General features: G+C 50.8%; 1 protein-coding gene across 15 annotated transcripts in view; it reads left to right on the top strand.

The window, feature by feature from the left end:
• MAST2 (microtubule associated serine/threonine kinase 2) overlaps positions 1-18831 on the top strand; it is a 240300-nt gene extending 221469 nt beyond the window's left edge. For 9 of the 15 annotated variants that reach the window (XM_019017682.4, XM_019017696.4, XM_004025725.4 and 6 more), the window contains 19 exons: positions 2295-2396; positions 4648-4780; positions 5608-5669; positions 5931-6016; positions 6470-6678; positions 8372-8510; positions 10424-10556; positions 11461-11626; positions 12159-12260; positions 12525-12647; positions 12823-12932; positions 13301-13455; positions 13701-13984; positions 14085-14279; positions 14890-15116; positions 15308-15430; positions 16511-16647; positions 16782-16975; positions 17247-18831. In XM_019017682.4, the coding sequence (XP_018873227.2) occupies positions 2295-2396; positions 4648-4780; positions 5608-5669; positions 5931-6016; positions 6470-6678; positions 8372-8510; positions 10424-10556; positions 11461-11626; positions 12159-12260; positions 12525-12647; positions 12823-12932; positions 13301-13455; positions 13701-13984; positions 14085-14279; positions 14890-15116; positions 15308-15430; positions 16511-16647; positions 16782-16975; positions 17247-18775 (4209 nt within the window). In that variant the 3' untranslated portion in view covers positions 18776-18831. The remainder of the gene's footprint in view (positions 1-2294; positions 2397-4647; positions 4781-5607; positions 5670-5930; positions 6017-6469; positions 6679-8371; positions 8511-10423; positions 10557-11460; positions 11627-12158; positions 12261-12524; positions 12648-12822; positions 12933-13300; positions 13456-13700; positions 13985-14084; positions 14280-14889; positions 15117-15307; positions 15431-16510; positions 16648-16781; positions 16976-17246) is intronic. The other 6 variants (XM_055347839.2, XM_063699138.1, XM_063699139.1 and 3 more) reach the window with 3 other exon arrangements.
• The last annotated feature ends 1749 nt before the right edge of the window (positions 18832-20580 follow it).

Raw genomic sequence — 20580 nt, 5'->3', positions numbered from 1 at the left:
AAAAGCCAAAATTGACAAATGGGATCTAATTAAACTAAAGAGCTTCTGCACAGCAAAAGAAACTACCATCAGAGTGAACAGGCAACCTACAAAATGGGAGAAAATTTTTGCAACCTACTCATCTGACAAAGGGCTAATATCCAGAATCTACAATGAACTCAAATTTACAAGAAAAAAACAACCCCATCAAAAAGTGGGCGAAGGACATGAGCAGACACTTCTCAAAAGAAGACATTTATGAAGCCAAAAAACACATGAAAAAATGCTCATCATCACTGGCCATCAGAGAAATGCAAATCAAAACCACAATGAGATACCATCTCACACCAGTTCGAATGGCAATCATTAAAAAGTCAGGAAACAACAGGTGCTGGAGAGGATGTGGAGAAATAGGAACACTTTTATACTGTTGGTGGGACTGTAAACTAGTTCAACCATTGTGGAAGTCAGTGTGACAATTCCTCAGGGATCTAGAACTAGAAATACCATTTGATCCAGCCATCCCATTACTGGGTATATACCCAAAGGACTATAAATCATGCTGCTATAAAGACACATGCACACGTATGTTTATTGCGGCACTATTCACAATAGCATTTACTGTTTTTCTTTCCTTGTATCCTATTTACTACTCAATCTTCTGCCTTCCAGTTTCCCTTCCCACCAGTCTACCAAAACCGTTCAGGCAAAATTCACCAAGGAACTCACTGGCCAATTGCCAAATCCTGTGGCCACTTTCAGTTCCCATCTTCTGCCATCTCTCGGTGGAGCACAGTGAATACTTCCTAAACTTCCTTCCCCAGTTGTCAATTCACTGTTCTCACCAGTCTTGCTGCCTCTTCACAAGTTCCTTTGCTGCCCACCTCTTCCTACTGGTGTGTCACAGGGCACCATCCGGCATGCCTGGTCTCCCCTTTCTCTTTCCTCCACTCTCTCTCTGATGTCTTGCCACCTGCTCCCATGTCTTCAGTTGTCATCTCTACGCTGAGGACTCCCACATGTGGCTGCCACTCTTACTGTTCTCCTGAGCTTCAGATCAGTGCACCCAGCTGCCTGCTGGACTCCTCCACTTTGACTTCCCTATATTGGTTCTTATTCTTTGGTTGCACGTAATAGAAACTGACTCAGAATAGTTTAAACAGTAAAGGGAAACATTATAAGAGTAAAAGGAGTAGGTCTTAGAGAATTGAAGCGAGGGATATAACCAGGCCTTAAGAAGGAACCAGAACTAGAAACCAGAAGCTCCAGGAAGCTCAGGAAGTCTTCATTCTTCCTTTTTCTGTATGCATCTTTTCCTCTATTTCCATGGTAGGTATGGCCATCCCTTTTCACAGTTCTTAAACAGTTCTGCCACACTGACGTTAACAATTGTCTTTCTATCCTTTTTTAAATTCCTAGGAAAGTGATCCTCTCTGGTCAGCTATTAGAGGTGGGAGGGAAGGTACAGACACACAGTACAAATGTGGCTCCTAGAAACCAGAGCAGTTCTCAGGGAAAAGGAGAAAGGCCCATTGGCCAAGCAGATACCCAAGAGACTCTCATATAGGTGCCTGAAACTGCACGCCCAGAACTGAGCTTATCTTTTCTGCCTAGCTGTTCTTTCTCTAAAACCAAATGCAGTACATTCTTTACCTATCACCTAAATGGCTTCTTATAGTTACTATTTCACTTATTCATTGAAATTTTCCTAAAATTGAAGTTGTAGTTGCCTTCTGTTCGTGCTTCTTTCACCCCTTATCTGCTTCTGTAGTAACCCACATCTGTCCCCTTGTCTGCATTCTTCTGCCTTGACCTATGCCTTTTTCATCTGAATTATTAGAGTTGCCTGCTAATGGGTTGTCCTGCATTTAGCCTTGCCCTCTTTAGTGTACTCTCTACACTGCAGCCAGAGTGATCCTTCTGAAGTACTTTCTGGTCATATGACTCCTCAGCTTTGAGGTCTTTCTACTCCTTACAGTCTAGGGTGGAAAGTGAACATCAGTGAAGGCACCATTGAGAGCTGCCCCTTGAGCTGGGGTCTGGAGGGTAAGTGAGGCTTGTTGGATGGAGGAGCAGGTACAGCTGTATGTCTGTGTGGCATTTCTTGGTGTCATGTAGTGTTCTAAAGCTCAAATGGTTCCCTATGAGCAACTCGCTCCCTCTCACAGCCAGCCAGCCTTCTCTGAGTTCCTTGCTTTGCGGAGCTCTCTATGCTACCGAATTGTTTCTCCCTGGAGTCAGCTCTGCCCTGTCTGGTCCTGCTTAGCCCAGCCACACTGGGCTAATAGATTAAGCAACGCTTCTTTTCTCTATAGGCTCATGAGCGCTCAGAGAGCTCAGAAGTGGCTTTTGTGATGCAGCTGGTGAAAAAGCTGATGATTATCATTGCCCGCCCAGCACGTCTCCTGGAATGCCTGGTGAGTGGACTCTAGGAAAGTCAGGTGGGCAGATTTAGAGGAGGACTATAGAGGAAGTATCCTGATGACAGCAAAACTGTGGTGGTAACCACTGCCATTTCTGTTGCTTAGGTCCTTATTTAAATATGATTTGCCACCATTGGGGGACTAAACAGGTTTTTGTGAGGACAAATGTATGGTCCTGAGGGGATGTGGCAGGGAGAATTATTAGTCTAAGCCACCCCCACATGAGCAGGGCTCACATCAGTGGGGATCTTGGGGGTGAGAAGCGTCAGGAGCATAGCCCAGTTTAGTTTGCACAAGTTGAGTCCTTCATTTTATCTTCAGCAATACTTGACTGAGTACCTACTTCGTGCTAGACACTGGAGATACAGACATGAATAAAGCACAGTCTCTGATCTTGGGATGTTTCCTCTACAGTGGAGTTGGGAAGCGTGAGGCATGAGGACATGTAAATAGTAATTACAATACTGCAAGAAGTGTTGCAGTTGAGGTCAGTACACAGCGTAACGGGAACCTGGAAAAGGAAGTGCTTTAGTCTTCCCTGGAAGGAACATTCAGTGAATGCTCCCTGGGGGACATGAGGCTTATTCAGCAAACCGAAGGATGAGTCTAAGTTTCCCAGATCGCGAGCATGGGAAGGAGCATTCAGTGGGGCACAGGGTGGGTTTGAAGAAGTGCTGAGGGGTAAGCCTGGAAGGTAGCCTGTGACAGGGTCATGGAGGGTGTTGGGTTCTCGGCTCTGGAGTTTTTCATTACCCTTATGGCCACTTGGAGACACCAGAAAGTTTAGGTAAGAATGTGACATGGCCACATTTACTTTTTTCTTAAAAAATATTATTAAGGTATAATTTTCATACAATAAAATATATCCCTTTGATGGTACAGTTCATTGAGATTTAACAAATACACACTTGTAGAATCGTGGCCACAGCTGACATAGAGAATATTTCTGTCATATAAGTTCCCTTGTGCCCCTTTGAAGTCAGTCCTCTCTTCCTCCTGCTCCCAGACAATAACTTAACTGCTTTGTTTCACTAGGGATGGGTTTGCCTTTTGTACAGTTTCCTAGAAATGAAACCATGTCTCTGTGTGGTTTCTGTAGTATGTTCTGAATTCTTTCACTCAGCATGTTTGTAGAAATTCATACATGTTGTTGCATGTATCAGTAATTGGTTCCTATTTATCTCTGTGTAAATATTACATCAGATTTAGTCCTAAGAAAGATTACTTTGGCTGCAACATGGATAGTGAATTGGAAGAGAGGGCAGGATGAGCCAGGGACATCAGGGGAGAGGTACTCAAAGCAATTCATGTGAGATGGGGTGGCCAGAACTCAGACAGTGAATGGTAGGATAATAGAGAGAAAGAGGTGGATTAGAGGGGTATTTATGAGAGAGACATTCTGACCAAATAGGAGCTAAGGAAGGATAAGAAGTTAAAAGGACTTCCAGGTCTGGCGTAGGTTATATCCAGATAGGTACAGTTCTCCAAAACAGTGAGGCCACAGGGAATGAGAACAGAGTTCAGGGCAGAGGCTATGCTGTGATAGAGCAGTGAGCCTCTCCCTCAGGAACGTGAAGTCCTTGGCTAAGCAGGGGCTTGGAGTCAGACCTGGGCTGAATGCTGGTTTTCTGTTCCTTCCTACTTCTGTGATTATGGACAAATCAGTGCATCCCTGCGAGCCTTGATTTCCTCAGGGAGGTCAAAGAGTTGCTAGAGAGTTTAACCCAGTGTGTGGCACTTAGTAGGCACTCAGTTATTATGTGCAGACAAGGATTGTGCTTTTCAATGGATCTCCAGCCTCTAGCACATAGGAGGTGCCCAGTAAATATTTGAAGGTATACATGCACCAGTAGGGCTGTGCCAAAGCTCTTGTGAGCCATAATTGAGTGTGTGCCAGGACTGCTGTGGACTGGGCATCTGAATACGCCAGACAGTGCCACCTGGCTGATGGAAAGCATGGGACCAGATCAATAGGCTGAGCTCTCTTTAGAGTAAAACCTCTAGTTCTTACTGCCAGGAAGACAGCATATGCTTAGCATGTCCAATCTGGAGGTGACCTGTAAGACATCTTTGTCCCCATTCCTGTGATCCCTGAATCATGTTGTTTCTGAATATTCAGGGGTGGGAGTGTCCTATCACAGAGAAAGTCTTGTTCATCTCAGTCTACTATATGCTCTAAAACCAAAGATGCCAGCAGCTTTCGCTTATATCTGTCACCACTGACTACCTCTCTCCCTCGGTACAGGAGTTTGACCCTGAAGAGTTCTACCACCTTTTAGAAGCAGCTGAGGGCCACGCCAAAGAGGGACAAGGGATTAAATGTGACATTCCCCGCTACATCGTTAGCCAGCTGGGCCTCACCCGGGATCCCCTAGAAGGTGAGCATGCTGCCTAGTGGCTGCAAAGAGGCCCCACTGCTGCTGGCAAGCTCTAACAGCAGGGAAGCTGCTTGGAAAAGAGACTTAGCTTGGACATGGACACAACATGGCCCCGGGGGCCTCAGGATTTTAGGAGATACACTGTGATCTCTGTGACAAAACAGTCTTTACTTTGGAACTGCTGTTCACATCTGCCTGATAGATCCCAACCTGGATTGCATCGGCCCGGCTGAGTTGCATTTAGAACCTCAGTTCCAAAAAGGTCAACAACAAAGGGCCACAATCACATTTGCAAAAATGGTCACCTCCTCTGCAACTTGCCTCTACTCTTGGCCACCTTACAGGTCTTCCTGTGTCTTTGGGGTAGTCCAACACAGGGCTTCAGAGGATACCGCCATTCTTCTGGGCTTCCTGCTGAACCCCTGCAGCAACCATGGGCTTCCAAGTCCCTGGTCTGTAGGTATCCTGCTCCTGCCTTCTGTGCTTCCCAGCCCCATCCAGTGAAGCAGTCTTGGCCAGCAGGATGGGAACTAGTAACCCAGTTTCAGGCTCTGTTTTCCAGGAAATGTCCCAAGTTTATAGAATTTGCCAGGCCCTGTGAATGGCAATGGACTTCTGGAAATGGGAGTAGCAGTAGGATTTGGCTTGTTTCCTGATCCAAAAGCTGGGACTACATTGGGTATAGTGCCATGGGACTGAATTCACATCCTAGGCTGATGCAAAAAGCATTAATGCCTACCCTACATGCACCTGTTGTGTGATCTGAGGATACTGCTGAGATACCTGACATTGCCACGCACATTCTTCTCTTGTATCTTTGTTTCCAGAAATGGCCCAGTTGAGCAGCTGTGACAGTCCTGACACTCCAGAGACAGATGATTCTATTGAGGTAAAAACCCTGAGCTCCTACCCCATTCCTGGAGCCTGGGCCCTATGAAGCAAAGAGCTATGAATTCTCTTTAAGAGAATATCTGAGGAAGGGATGGGGGAGTTGGTGACAGCAAACACTGAGAAGTCATTCTACTCCCAGAAGAATGGGCAGGAGACTGCACTAGAGCTGACAGCTGAGAAGATGCTAGAGCCACAGCTTCTGCAAGGATATGGGCTCTGAGAAGCATGCCTGTCTCCTGCCTTTTCCCTTGTCTTCCAGGGCCATGGGGCATCTCTGCCATCTAAAAAGACACCCTCTGAAGAAGACTTCGAGACCATTAAGCTCATCAGCAATGGCGCCTATGGGTAAAGGCAGGGGTCAGGGTGTGGCCAGGACTGAAGCCAGGTCAGCCTTTGATCTCTTCCATGTGAGAGTGTATGCTGCCCAGTCCTCTGGGCAGATGCCTCGGGGTGGACCTTCTCACTCCCAGAAGCCTCCTGGGTGGGCAGGAGTTCAGATTCCTCTGACATCCGATCATTGTTCCTTTCCCAGACAAGATTCCCACGCCTCTTACTACCACGCATCCTCCATTCCCTGAGCTCTGGGGAAGCATTGAGCCGTGTCATCAGGACATGGTCTATCAAGAAGTTTAAGAGTTCTATGGACCAGGGGGTCCCAGACCCTTCTCACTGATATGCATGCCCTTGCCCCCTTGTTCTGTGCATTAATTAAGGTGTGAGAGAAGGCAGTTTGGGTGGCAGAGAGCACAGCTCAGGTGCTCAGGGTCCATGGGGGATGGGCCGGACTTTGTTTCCCAGGGCTGTATTTCTGGTGCGGCACAAGTCCACCCGGCAGCGCTTTGCCATGAAGAAGATCAACAAGCAGAACCTGATCCTACGGAACCAGATCCAGCAGGCCTTCGTGGAGCGTGACATACTGACTTTCGCTGAGAACCCCTTTGTGGTCAGCATGTTCTGCTCCTTTGATACCAAGCGCCACTTGTGCATGGTGATGGAGTACGTTGAAGGTACTGAGGCAAAGGTGGCCTGGCATGGAGGCCAAGGCACAGTCTGAGACTTAGCCTTAAACAGGGACCAGCAGCTTTGTACAGAGGTGAAGTTTCAGGGCCCAGCTTTCCAGTCCACCTTTGGCATTGGTTTCTGCCTCAGGATCACAGAGACCATTTGGCCACAGTGGGCACAAAGCTCCCTGCCTCTACCATGAGAGGCATTCTGGGATAGGATGTAGCAGGCCAGCAGCTATAGAATCTTGCACCCCAAAGCCTGCACGCTCTCTACTGCTGGTATCAGACAGCAACAGAGGAGGCAGCAGAGCTACAAAAGCCCAGGATTAGGTGCTAGGAGGATTGCATCTGGACCCTCAGAAGAAAGGAAAGCCATTAATTACCCTGACTGGCTTGCAAAGGGGACACCCCTTAAAACCAAGCAAAATGCTCTGAGAATAGAACAGAAGAGCAACATGGGGCATAGTTCTGGAGGGAGGCAGCAGCTTTGCCAGTGGCCTTCCCTCTCACCTTCTCACTGTGTGTACAGCCTCCAAAGATATTGTGCCTAGTCTTGAAGCTGAAGCTGAACAAAACTGTCCTTTAGTGTTTACTGGGTACATGCTGGGAGTTCATAGTGTTACTTTACTCAGAAACTAAAAGCCAGTAAGAAGGAAGTAACATGAACAGATGTTAACATCTCAGCCAGATGTGTTTACGGTATGCAGTATTCCTGTCCTAAAACATTAGGCTGGTACAAAAGTAATTGCATTTTTGCCATTACTTTTAATAAAGGCCTGGGTTCCTTCCCTCTCTGGCCTGAAAAATGTCCATGACAGCTATTAGCAGATTCACTTTACTTTCCACCCCCCTCCATACCCTGTGTATTTTCTTGCTGCTAATAAAGGCATACCAGAGACTGGGCAATTTACAAAAGAAAGAGGTTTAATGGACTTACAGTTCCATGTGGCTGGGGAGGCCTCACAATCATGGCAGAAGGTGAAAGGCATGTCTCACATGGCGGCAGACGAGAGAGAGCTTGTGCAGGGAAGCTCCCCTTTATAAAACCATCAGATGGGCCGGACGTGGTGGCTCATGCCTGTAATCCCAGCACTTTGGGAGGCTGAGCCAGGTGGATCACCTGAGGTCAGGAATTTGAGATCAGCCTGACCAACATGGCGAAACCCCGTCTCTACAAAAAATGCAAAAATTAGCTGGGTGTGGTGGTGCACGCCTGTGATCCCAGCTACTCGGGAGGCTGAGGCAGGAGAATTGCTTGAACCTGGGAGGCAGAGGTTGCGGTGAGCTGATATCACACCACTGCGCTCTAGCCTGGGTGACAGAGCAAGACTTTGCCTCAAAAAAATAAATAAATAAAAATAACCATCAGATCTCAGGAGACTTATTCACTATCACGAGAACAGCATGGGAAAGACCCACTTCCATGATTCAGTTATCTCCCTCCAGGTCCCTTCCCACAACACATGGGAATTATGGGAGCTGCAATTCAAGATGAGCTATGGGTGGGGACACAGCCAAACCATATCACCCTGTCTCCCACCCATGCCAGCAGCAAAGGGGCTAGAATCAGAGTCTCCAGCACCAGGATATTCCATGAAGCTGTCTCCTCTGGGACCTCAGAAACTGCCAGATGGGAGCTGGCTAGCTAGAGCAGGGAACTGAATCCTTTCCTCATGGTAGCCTGGGCTTGTTGCAGGGGGAGACTGTGCCACTCTGCTGAAGAATATTGGGGCCCTGCCTGTGGACATGGTGCGTCTATACTTTGCGGAAACTGTGCTGGCCCTGGAGTACTTACACAACTATGGCATCGTGCACCGTGACCTCAAGCCTGACAAGTATGTCCACAGTCTGTGTCCCTTGTCCAGGGTCTCCCTCTTGGGTCTCCAGATAAAATGTTGGCAAGCACAGTAGCTCTAAATCTATCCAGATGGCTACTGGGAAAACGTGCTCCTGTGTGTGTCCATCTGGGCCTAGTTCTCTAGCCCCCCGACCGCCCCAGATGCAGATCATTGCCTCAAGGTCTGGCTGGAACACTATAAGGCTTCGGTGACATGGAAGAGTCATTGAGGAGCCCCACTGAAGAAACCAAGCAAGAACAAAAGAATAAGCACATCTAGTAGATGGCTAAACAAGTGTCCTGACGTTTACTGACATCTACTCTGTGCCAGCACTATATTGTGGGTTTTTAAATGTAGTCCCTGGCATGTAGAACTTAAGTCTACAGTGGGAGACAGAAATATATGTATATAGGCTTCTTCTCAGAGGGTGTTAGTCAAGTGGAAAAAGGAAGACCTGCTTTCTAAAGCAGGAGAGCAGAATGTGCAGAGTCACACAGGTGCAAGAGAACAGCACTTGTTCAGGAACTACAAATAGTGCAATATGGCGACAGCTTAGATGGTGAGAGAGTAGTAAGAGAAAAGGCTAGAGAGAGAGGCAGGAACTAGTTCATCAAGGGCCCTTTTGTTATATTTGGGTTTTATTTTAAAGGGGCCTAGAGAGTCTTGGAAGGGTCTGCTAACCAAAGATATGATAGAATGGCATGCCCAGATTATGGTTTAGGTTTAGAAAGCTCACTCTGCCGGTGAAAAGAGACACTGAGACCACTGCCAAAGAGATACTGAGACCAGGGAAAGACAGCAATGCCTGCAGCAGAACAGGGAGTCAGGATAGAAAGAAGAGGGGTAGTGTGGGGAAGTATAAAGGAAAGAGGATCAGGCTGGGGTGGGGGTAGGAAGGGAAGTGAGGGAACAGAAGAGGCTGGGATGTGTTCCAGATTTCCAGCTTGGGACTGGTGCAGGGTGATAAGCCTCTGTGGGAGAAAGTGGCTTTGACATAAGACAGACCTGAATTCAAATGGCCACTCTTCTGCTTATTAAGTCTGAGTTTGAGTCTATTAATTAGTTTCCCTGACCCTCACGTTCCTCCTTTCTAATATAGGGAATAATTACACCTACCTTTGATGTGTTACTCTAGAAAACATTTCAGGGGCCAGAATATTTTTAAAGCACTTAGCACAGAGCTCAACAGATAACCAAAATTATTGCTTTTCACTGAGGAGGGGAACCAGTTGGGAGGCATGACTTTGTTTTGGACAGGTTGAGTTTCTGGAGCCTGTAAGACACATGGGCAGTTGGGTAGGCCTGGAGCTCAAAAAGGAAGTCAGAGCCAGAGGTACTATTTGGGGAATCATTAGAATAAAAGGGTGGCAGGGTAAAGCCTTCAGCACAAAATGAGTGGCTCAGGCAGAGTATATAAAGGGATCTTAGTTCTAGTTTCTCCCAACTAACCCTCCTCCCAAGACCAGCCATGGACATGGAACAAAATTATGTGTGCCCCCTGCCCCTCTCCCTGAAACAGGAGTATTATGGGCTACTCAGATTGGGAGAGGGGACTAGGAATGGCTCCAGCAGCTGCCTTAGGATGAGGTTGATCTCAGCTCTGTAGAAGAAACTCTGTTCCTCAACTGAATGGCTCCTGCCCCCAACATAGAATACAGTTAGGGCAATAAGCAGAAATGGAGTTGTGGGAATGGGCAAAAGGCAGGTTCGTTGCTTGTGCAGAATGCAGCACTCACACAGCCAGAGCGATTTACGTTTCCACACCTGCCTGTCCCCCCAGCTGAAGCTACCCAGCTTGTGTCTCACAGTACCCCCATGGAAGCCTGAGTGGGGAAACTGGGCATATACTAAAATCAGTACTCTCAGAAAACCAGGAATAACTTCTTAATTTTATTTCTTCGTTCTCCCAGCCTCCTAATTACATCCATGGGGCACATCAAGCTCACGGACTTTGGACTGTCCAAAATTGGCCTCATGAGTCTGACAACGAACTTGTATGAGGGTCATATTGAAAAGGATGCCCGGGAATTCCTGGACAAGCAGGTAAGGAAGGGTAGTTGATACACTGGGGGTTAAATTCTAGGCTCTTGTCCTGGCGCAGTGTCTTACGCCCGTAATCCCAACCCTTTGGGAGGCTGAGGCAGGAGGATCGCTTGAGGCCAGCCTGGGCAACATAGTGAGACCCCATCTCTACATTTGTGTACACATACATAGATTCCAGGCCCTAGAATAAGGCCTTGGGGCCATATGCCTACCTTGTAGCTAGATGTTAAGATTGGGAACCCGTATCTTTTCTACCTTTGGGTTCCAGAGAGGCACTGAGATAGGTAGCACATTTGGAAAACAGGATGAGCCTTGAGAATCATATGGATATAAAATCCAAAGTCATCTTCCTCCTCAGGGTTTGGGGAAAATAGGTCATGTAACTGTTAGCACAGAGTTTCATATGAGATCAGTCCTGAATCTCCCAGCCTGAATCAAGGGCAAGGCTCTCCTGGAGCCTGAGGTTCTTGGAACACAGCTCTGAATTTCCATTGGGCTGTGGCCCAGTGTCCTGAGAGGCAGCCTCTGGATGTTCCCTGGTTTGACATTTCAGGTTGTGACTGTTCACCAGTCCCTGTAGTAGTTACGTGACTGATAGGGTCTGTTTTGTTAGAGGCTGGAGTGCAGAGGCCAATTGTGGGATCAGATGCCAGAGGTGGGTGTTGAGGGCTTAAGGGATGGTAGTTCCGGGCTAGAATGAGACATTTTTGTTAATTAGGAAATACCTACTGACAGTTCCGACTCTTGTTCCCTGGGGCTTCTGTTGATCTTGTTCATTAACTAAGGTGGGCTGAGTCTTCATTCAGAGATTCTTCTGCTCGAGATGGGAGCATCCCCCATCTCCGGCTGTCATGCCAGTCAGCAGCCTCAGGAGGCTGAGCCAGCCTGGCTTTTCTGTGCCCAGGTATGCGGGACCCCAGAATACATTGCGCCTGAGGTGATCCTGCGCCAGGGCTATGGGAAGCCAGTGGACTGGTGGGCCATGGGCATTATCCTGTATGAGTTCCTGGTGGGCTGCGTCCCTTTTTTTGGAGATACTCCGGAGGAGCTCTTTGGGCAGGTGATCAGTGGTAGGTACTATGCCCCTGGCCCAGTGGGGAAACAGAGTCTGAATCCACAAATATGATGGATGCAGGCAGCTCGTGAGGCCTGTGAGCTCTTGTTCTGAACTCATCATGTGTGTTTGTGATGTCTGCTGCTTTGGGGATGGGTGTCTCTGTGTTTCTGCATGTACATACATGTGCACATTGTGTCCCTTGGGGCTTCACATGTCTCTCATAGACACCTGGTCTCTCATATACACCTGGGTGTTCCTGTCTGTGTATGTGCACATCCCATAAGTGTGAGGGGTACGTCTGTGTATGTTTTGTGGAGTATAAAAGCAGGGTGAGCTAGAGCTTTGCAGTGCCTGCTGTGGATCAAAGATCAAGCTATGGTCTAGGAACCTATAGAATTTAAGGACTGGGGTCCCAGGCAAGGCTTTCAGGGGCTCCGGGCTGGGTCCTTTTTGCCTCCTTTCCTTTCACTGTTCTGGGACCCTCTTCTGCATCTCTCCACTCTACCCACAATTTCTCCTTTCCCTCTCACCCCTGATGACTTCAGATGAGATTGTGTGGCCTGAGGGTGATGATGCACTGCCCCCAGACGCCCAGGACCTCACCTCCAAACTGCTCCACCAGAACCCTCTGGAGAGACTTGGCACAGGTAGGGCAGGCCCCGCTAACTTTTCTCACCACTTGGAAAAGGGGTAAGGGAGGCTGAGTCATGTACCCTGGAGGTTCAGGCTTCGGTTACGGGCAGCCCCTCTGGATCCTGAAACTCTGCCCTGCTCTGTAGGCAGAAAAGGGAAGATGCTTGAGCTGATCCCCTAGGTATAGCTTCTGAAGGTCTGGCTTCTTACTAGATTTGCTGACCTAGACTCCATGCTGCTCATCCTAACCCCCTTGCCCATGTCCTCCCTGTCCACAGGCAGTGCCTATGAGGTGAAGCAGCACCCATTCTTTACTGGTCTGGACTGGACAGGACTTCTCCGCCAGAAGGCTGAATTTATTCCTCAGTTGGAGTCAGAGGACGATACTAGCTATTTTGACAGTAAGGCCACCGATGGGTGGGGTGGAGGATGGGTCCTACCTGTTTGCCTAGAAACACCTGTGCACACTGAAATTGCATTGGGAGCAACTTCTCAGGGCTCTGCTGAAATCTAATGGGGTCACAAGGAGGCCACCAGCAGGGCTCTGAAGGAAAGTGTCCTTTATGTCTGGCCCAGCCCGCTCAGAGCGATACCACCACATGGACTCGGAGGATGAGGAAGAAGTGAGTGAGGATGGCTGCCTTGAGATCCGCCAGTTCTCTTCCTGCTCTCCAAGGTTCAGCAAGGTGTGACTGAGGAGGCCCAGAATGGGCAGAACAGGCTGGAGGATCAGAAGAAGAGGGCCTGTCAAAGGGCACACCTGGGGCAGGCTCAGGGAGTTGGGGTTGGGGCCACCTCTAGAAAAAGAGGAGCCAAGGGTTGGGGCTACATATAGCTATATATAGGTGCTTCTAGAACCACTGCTGTCCCTGACATGAGATGCCAGGTCAGATCAGTGGAATAACTCCTTCCCCAAATATTCAGCAGGGGTGTGTGAAGGAGGGATGGAACCGACTGGTTCAAATTCCTAGGTTTCCGATGCCAAGGATGCTTTATGCCACTTGGGAGGTACAGCTGCCAGAGCCCATCCCCAGCGCATCCCCTGTGCCCACAGGTGTACAGCAGCATGGAGCGGCTCTCACTGCTCGAGGAGCGCCGGACACCACCCCCGACCAAGCGCAGCCTGAGTGAGGAGAAGGAGGACCGTTCAGATGGCCTGGCAGGGCTCAAAGGCCGAGACCGGAGCTGGGTGATTGGCTCCCCTGAGATGTGAGCACCCAGAGTTCACCCAGGGTGGGCGACACAGCTATCCCTGCATTGTCACAGATCATGGGAGAGATTCCGATGCCAGGGAGGAGTGCAGGTGGCAGGGAGGGGGCATTCACAAGGGTGGCTCCTGGAGGAATGTCTGCGGAGGAAAGTTCTGTTACTATAACCCTTGTGTGCCTCTAAGGAGACCTGGCAGGAGGAGGGGGACCACCTGGGTCACTCACCCCAGGCCTTGTGTCTCATAGATTACGGAAGCGGCTGTCGGTATCTGAGTCGTCCCACACAGAGAGTGACTCAAGCCCTCCAATGACAGTGCGACGCCGCTGCTCGGGCCTCCTGGATGCGCCTCGGTTCCCGGAGGGCCCTGAGGAGGCCAGCAGCACCCTCAGGAGGCAACCACAGGAGGGTATATGGGTCCTGACACCCCCGTCTGGAGAGGGGGTATCTGGGCCTGTCACTGAACACTCAGGGGAGCAGCGGCCGAAGCTGGATGAGGAAGCTGTTGGCCGGAGCAGTGGTTCCAGTCCAGGTATGGCCCAGTGGGCGGCCAAACGACCTAAGCGGGAGGATACTGCAGGGCAGGGAGGCTCAGCGGCATCGCGGGTCTCACTGCTTACTTGGGCCTACAGCTATGGAGACCCGAGGCCGTGGGACCTCACAGCTGGCTGAGGGAGCCACAGCCAAGGCCATCAGTGACCTGGCTGTGCGTAGGGCCCGCCACCGGCTGCTCTCTGGGGACTCAACAGAGAAGCGCACTGCTCGCCCTGTCAACAAAGTGATCAAGTCCGCCTCAGCCACAGCCCTCTCACTCCTCATTCCTTCAGGTGAGGCCCCTGGGGAGCTGGGATAAAACTCACAGGAAGGGCCTTGTAATCTCTAGGCCTTGGGAGGGTTGTGCACGTGGCAGGTGTGTGTGTGTGTGTGTGTGTGTGTTAAGCACGGATCTGAGAGACTGTGGTCTCTGAAGGTGTGTATTGGTGTCTGGGGTTGTGTATACATGTGCCAGAAAGCAGGACAGCACCATGTCACAAGTGCAGGCTTTGGGGTAGAGAGCTCACACTCAAATCCTGGCTCCATCACTAACAGGCTCTTGACCTTGAGCAAGTTGCTTAACTCCTCTAAGCCTCAAGTTTCTTATCCAAAAATGTGGATATAATAGAGGCCAGCTGATAGGTTAATTGTGACATTTAAATATATATGACAAGCTTATATAGTCCCTGATACACACATAAATGCTAGCTGCCATTTCTCATCACCACCACCGTCTCTTGGGGTCTGGACACGGGAGAGGGCTTCACAGGTCAGGGGCTGTGGGGAAAATGGACCTAGGCTCAGGCTCTGTCTGTGACTAGAGTTGTGCTGACATGAACAGACTGGACCAGGGGCCAGGCCAAGGCCCTCTGACCCACTAAGTCCTGGCTTCTCCTTCTCCAGAACACCACACCTGCTCCCCGTTGGCCAGCCCCATGTCCCCACATTCTCAGTCGTCCAACCCATCATCCCGGGACTCTTCTCCAAGCAGGGACTTCTTGCCAGCCCTTGGTAGCATGAGGCCTCCCATCATCATCCACCGAGCTGGCAAGAAGTATGGCTTCACCCTGCGGGCCATTCGCGTCTACATGGGTGACTCCGATGTCTACACCGTGCACCATATGGTGTGGGTATGTCTGACCATCCAGACCTGCTGTCTCCCTGCTTCATCATCCTTCCAGCTTCCCCTTTGTGGAGCCCATCTGTCCCTGCTCGGGGGTCAAAGGGTGGTGGTGAAGGGGCTCACAGCTTAATGTCCAGAACCAGGCCCCATACTTCGTGTTCAGGCTCCAGTCTGAGTACTGTTCTCTTCCTGGCACAGCACGTGGAGGATGGAGGTCCGGCCAGCGAGGCAGGGCTTCGTCAAGGTGACCTCATCACCCATGTCAATGGGGAACCTGTGCATGGCCTGGTGCACACGGAGGTGGTGGAGCTGATCCTGAAGGTTAGTGCTGGGCGTGCTGCCTGCCTGGTCCCTGAATGACCTCAGCCTGTGAGTCTGTGATGGCAGTTAGGGGAGTGGGTGAGTTGGGTGCACACACATCTACACCGAGTATGGATGTAGGTACACACAGGCCGGGCACAGTGGCTCATGCCTGTAAATCCCAACACTTTGGGAGGCTGAGGCAGGTGGATCACTTGAGACCAGAAGTTTGAGACCAGCCTAGCCAACATGGTGAAACCCTGCCTTTACTAAAAATACAAAAAAAAAAAAAAAAAAAGCCTGGGTGTGGTGGCTCCCGCCTGTAATCCCAGCACTTTGGGAGGCTGAGGCGGGTGGATCACCTGTGGTCAGGAGTTTGAGACCAGCCTGCCCAGCATGGCAAAACTCTACTAAAAATACAAAAATTAGCCAAGCGTGGTGGTAGGCACTTGTAATCCCAGCTACTCGGGAGGCTGAGGAAGGAGAATTGCTTGAACCTGGAAGGCAGTTTGCAGTGAGCTGAGATCATACCACTGCACTCCAGCTTGGGAGACACAGCGAGACTCTGTTTCCAAAAAAAAAAAAAAAAAAATTAGCCGAGTGTGGTAGCACATGCCTGTAATCCCAGCTACTTGGGAGGCTGAGGCAGGAGAAGTGCTTGAACCCAGGAGGCAGAGGTTGCAGTGAGCTGAGATCGCACCACTGCACTCCAGCCTGGGTGACAGAGTGAGACTCTGTCTTAAAAAAAAAAAAAGATGTAGGTACACACAGAACTTGAATGTGGCACAACAGAGAGTTTTCTCCACAAGGCAGTACCCTCCCTGACTAAGGCCCAGGGATCCTTCTGAGCTGTGGGTAGGGCTGCAAAATGGGATGGATTAGCCTGTTTTCTACCTTCTTACCCCAAACCACTCTGGGGCTCCAGTGGGAGCCATTTCCTCATCTGTAAAAACAATAATATAGGCCTATGGTTCAGATGTGTTGGTGCAGGGGCAAAAAGCTGGAGCTGTGGTATAGCCATGCCAGAAGGGAAGGATTGGGGGAGGGGAGGGGCAAGAATATGGCTCCAGCTTAGCCTAGGCCTCATGCTCTGCTCCCCAGAGTGGAAACAAGGTGGCCATTTCAACAACTCCCCTGGAGAACACATCCATTAAAGTGGGGCCAGCTCGGAAGGGCAGCTACAAGGCCAAGATGGCCCGAAGGAGCAAGAGGAGCCGCGGCAAGGATGGGCAAGAAAGGTGAGCCAGGCGCAGTGAAGAGGGTTTTCTCTGAGCCACATGAGTGCTGGTACGTGGTGGGTGCCTTGGCCCTGGGGGTCCAGTGTGTGCTGTGCTCGCTGCACCAACTCAGCCTTTGACCCTTATCCCCGCAGCAGAAAAAGGAGCTCCCTGTTCCGCAAGATCACCAAGCAAGCATCCCTGCTCCACACCAGCCGCAGCCTTTCTTCCCTTAACCGCTCCTTGTCATCAGGGGAGAGTGGGCCAGGCTCTCCCACACACAGCCACAGCCTTTCCCCCCGATCTCCCACTCAAGGCTACCGGGTGACACCCGATGCTGTGCATTCAGGTACGAAGGGCTCCCTGCAGATCAGTGACAACCCCTGGGAAATAGGAAAGTTCCTAGGCCCTGTGTGCTTCTGACAGATCCCACTCTGAGTCTCTCATTTAGCCCACCCCCTGAAAGATCCTGTAGTCTTGGGGAGGAATTAATTGATGGGGAAGAGGGTAGCTTGGTTTCTGGGACATAACAGGGCTAAGCCCTGTCTTGCCCTTGAGTCACTTCTAACAGCTAACACTGCTCTGCTTTTGTCTGTCTGTCTGTCTGTCTCTGTACAAAGTGGGAGGGAATTCATCACAGAGCAGCTCCCCCAGCTCCAGCGTGCCCAGTTCCCCAGCCGGCTCTGGGCACACACGGCCCAGCTCCCTCCACGGTCTGGCACCCAAGCTCCAACGCCAGTACCGCTCTCCACGGCGCAAGTCAGCAGGCAGCATCCCACTGTCACCACTGGCCCACACCCCTTCTCCCCCACCCCCAACAGCTTCACCTCAGCGGTCCCCATCGCCCCTGTCTGGCCATGTAGCCCAGGCCTTTCCCACAAAGCTTCACTTGTCACCTCCCCTGGGCAGGCAACTCTCACGGCCCAAGAGTGCGGAGCCACCCCGTTCACCACTACTCAAGAGGGTGCAGTCGGCTGAGAAACTGGCAGCAGCACTTGCCGCTTCCGAGAAGAAGCTAGCCACTTCTCGCAAGCACAGCCTTGACCTGCCCCACTCTGAACTAAAGAAGGAACTGCCGCCCAGGGAAGTGAGCCCTCTGGAGGTAGTTGGAGCCAGGGGTGTGCTGTCTGGCAAGGGGGCCCTGCCAGGGAAGGGGATGCTGCAGCCTGCTCCCTCACGGGCCCTAGGCACCCTCCGGCAGGACCGAGCCGAACGACGGGAGTCGCTGCAGAAGCAAGAAGCCATTCGTGAGGTGGACTCCTCAGAGGACGACACCGAGGAAGGGCCTGAGAACAGCCAGGGTGCACAGGAGCTGAGCTTGGCACCTCACCCAGAAGTGAGCCAGAGTGTGGCCCCCAAAGGAGCAGGAGATAGTGGGGAAGAGGATCCTTTCCCGTCCAGAGACCCTGGGAGCCCGGGCCCAATGGTCCCAAGCCTATTGACAGGGATCACACTGGGGCCTCCCAGAATGGAAAGTCCTAGTGGTCTCCACAGGAGGCTCGGGAGCCCACAAGCCATTGAGGAGGCTGCCAGCTCCTCCTCAGCAGGCCCCAACCTAGGTCAGTCTGGAGCCACAGACCCCATCCCTCCTGAAGGTTGCTGGAAGGCCCAGCACCTCCACACCCAGGCACTAACAGCACTTTCTCCCAGCACTTCGGGACTCACCCCCACCAGCAGTTGCTCTCCTCCCAGCTCCACCTCTGGGAAGCTGGGCATGTGGTCCTGGAAATCCCTTATTGAGGGCCCAGACAGGGCATCCCCAAGCAGAAAGGCAACCATGGCAGGTGGGCTAGCCAACCTCCAGGATTTGGAAAACACAACTCCAGCCCACCCTAAGAACCTGTCTCCCAGGGAGCAGGGGAAGACACAGCCACCTAGTGCCCCCAGACTGGCCCACCCATCTTATGAGGATCCCAGCCAGGGCTGGCTATGGGAGTCTGAGTGTGCACAAGCAGTGAAAGAGGATCCAGCCCTGAGCATCACCCAAGTGCCTGATGCCTCAGGTGACAGAAGGCAGGACGTTCCATGCCGAGGCTGCCCCCTCACCCAGAAGTCTGAGCCCAGCCTCAGGAGGGGCCAAGAACCAGGGGGCCATCAAAAGCATCGGGATTTGGCATTGGTTCCAGATGAGCTTTTAAAGCAAACATAGCAGTTGTTTGCCATTTCTTGCACTCAGACCTGTGTAATATATGCTCCTGGAAACCATCTTTATGTCTTTTGCTTGCTTGTTTTCCTTCGGTCAACCCACATGTAACTAGGTCCTGTGTTGCTGCTGGGAATATAGTGGTGAATAAAACAGTTTCCACCACCAGGGGAGGGCCCACCTAACCCAGCTTGACTTCCCAAAGGCTTTGACATTTGAGCTCACACATGAAGAATAGATGATAGGTAGTAGTTTGCTGGGTGTGGAAGAGTGGAGGTTGGCTTAAGAAAGGCTTTCCAGGCAACGTTTAGCACATGCAGTATACCTGGCATAGTCAAGGAACCAAAGATAATTCAAAGTAGAAACGGGTGTGGCAAGTGAGGCAAGGGCCATGTCTAATGGTCTTCCAGGAGATTTGACTTTGTGAAGGTGATGGGGAACCAGAAAATACCATGTAGCAACTAAAATTCCTTCATAGATAAGGGCACTCAGACTTTGATGCCCATGGTAATACAGTAGCTTGGGTAGAACGGGGGTTAGAACGTAGGTCTCCCTTGGACTCCAGAACTCACATGTCTCTCCTAACTAGGATTGCCTCAGCCAGGAAATGAGGAGGGGAAGAAGTGAGAGAAGGCAAAGAGTTTAACTTTGGGTGCGTTTGAGATAAAAGAGAAGACAGAAGCAGCAACCAGCAGAGTCATAAAGTCTATGGGAGGAGTTTTAAAATGGACGGAGAAGTTAACGATAAATGCCGAGGTGAGGGCGAGATTAAAACAGAAAGCTGCCAGTCGTATTTAGTAATAAGCCCTTCATGATTGTAGCCAGTGAGCTCTTCCTGGGCTGTTGCAGGTAGAGGCCTCAGCACTGGAGGTGGATGGACATCGTGTGTGTAGCCCGCATTGAGTAGAACTTCATTTGATGGTAGTGTGGGAGGAAGGGGGAGGACATAAGTGGGACCAGTGCCAGGGAAGTCAGGAGGTGGCATCACAGGGCAGGCAGTGGGGCTTGGTAGAGCACCAAGGCTTTGTCTCCATAGTGATGGAGGACTTGAGAAACTGTCTTGCACTGGTTGCACTGATCGTCCCACAATCCAGTGCCTAGGTCTGAAGAAGACGTGTTAGGAGGCCTGAAGACGAAAATGCCTCTGGGCCATTGCCTGGGAAGGCTGTGGCCACCAGAGGGTGCACTGTATCCACAGTGGCAGAGCCCATTTGTGCAGATATTTGGCCCCTCAGCCTTCTAGTCCTCTCCGCTTCTTCATTCATTCACAGCGGACCCTGGGCTAATGTACCGGGACCTGGGCAGACAGATCACAGGTTGTGAGCTGGAGAATGGCAGGGGCATGGCTGAGGTAGCAAGTGCCCCGTGCATGTAGGGATCTGGTCAGAAGCACCGTACCACAGGTGAAAAGGATGTTGGGAACTGCCCTCCTAGAGGGTTGGAAATGGGGATGGGAGGAGGAAGCACAGAGATGCTAAACATCCTATACCACATTGGGCAACTGCCCCAAGTGTCAGTGGTGTTCCCCTTGAGAAACTGGTGGGATTATCCTGAGGGTAGTGAAGAGTTTCTAAAAGGTAACTTCAGGGAAGTGGTATTATCATTTGCTTTAGGAAGATCACTCGCTGCAGTACAGAGAGGCTGGAGTGGAGTGAGCGTACCACAGAGGATGATGTAGTGACCCATTTTGGTGGTCTGAACTAGAACAGCAACAGTGAGGAGGTAAGGAAGGAAAGGGTGGGAAGCTGGACATTTAGATTTGGGAGCCATCAGGAAGTAGAGGGCAATGAAAGCCACAGGAGATGAGGACT

Source organism: Gorilla gorilla, chromosome 1 (genome assembly GCF_029281585.2).
Source record: "Gorilla gorilla gorilla isolate KB3781 chromosome 1, NHGRI_mGorGor1-v2.1_pri, whole genome shotgun sequence".
NCBI classification, from domain to species: domain Eukaryota; kingdom Metazoa; phylum Chordata; class Mammalia; order Primates; family Hominidae; genus Gorilla; species Gorilla gorilla.
This window is presented reverse-complemented; position numbering and strand designations above follow the sequence as displayed.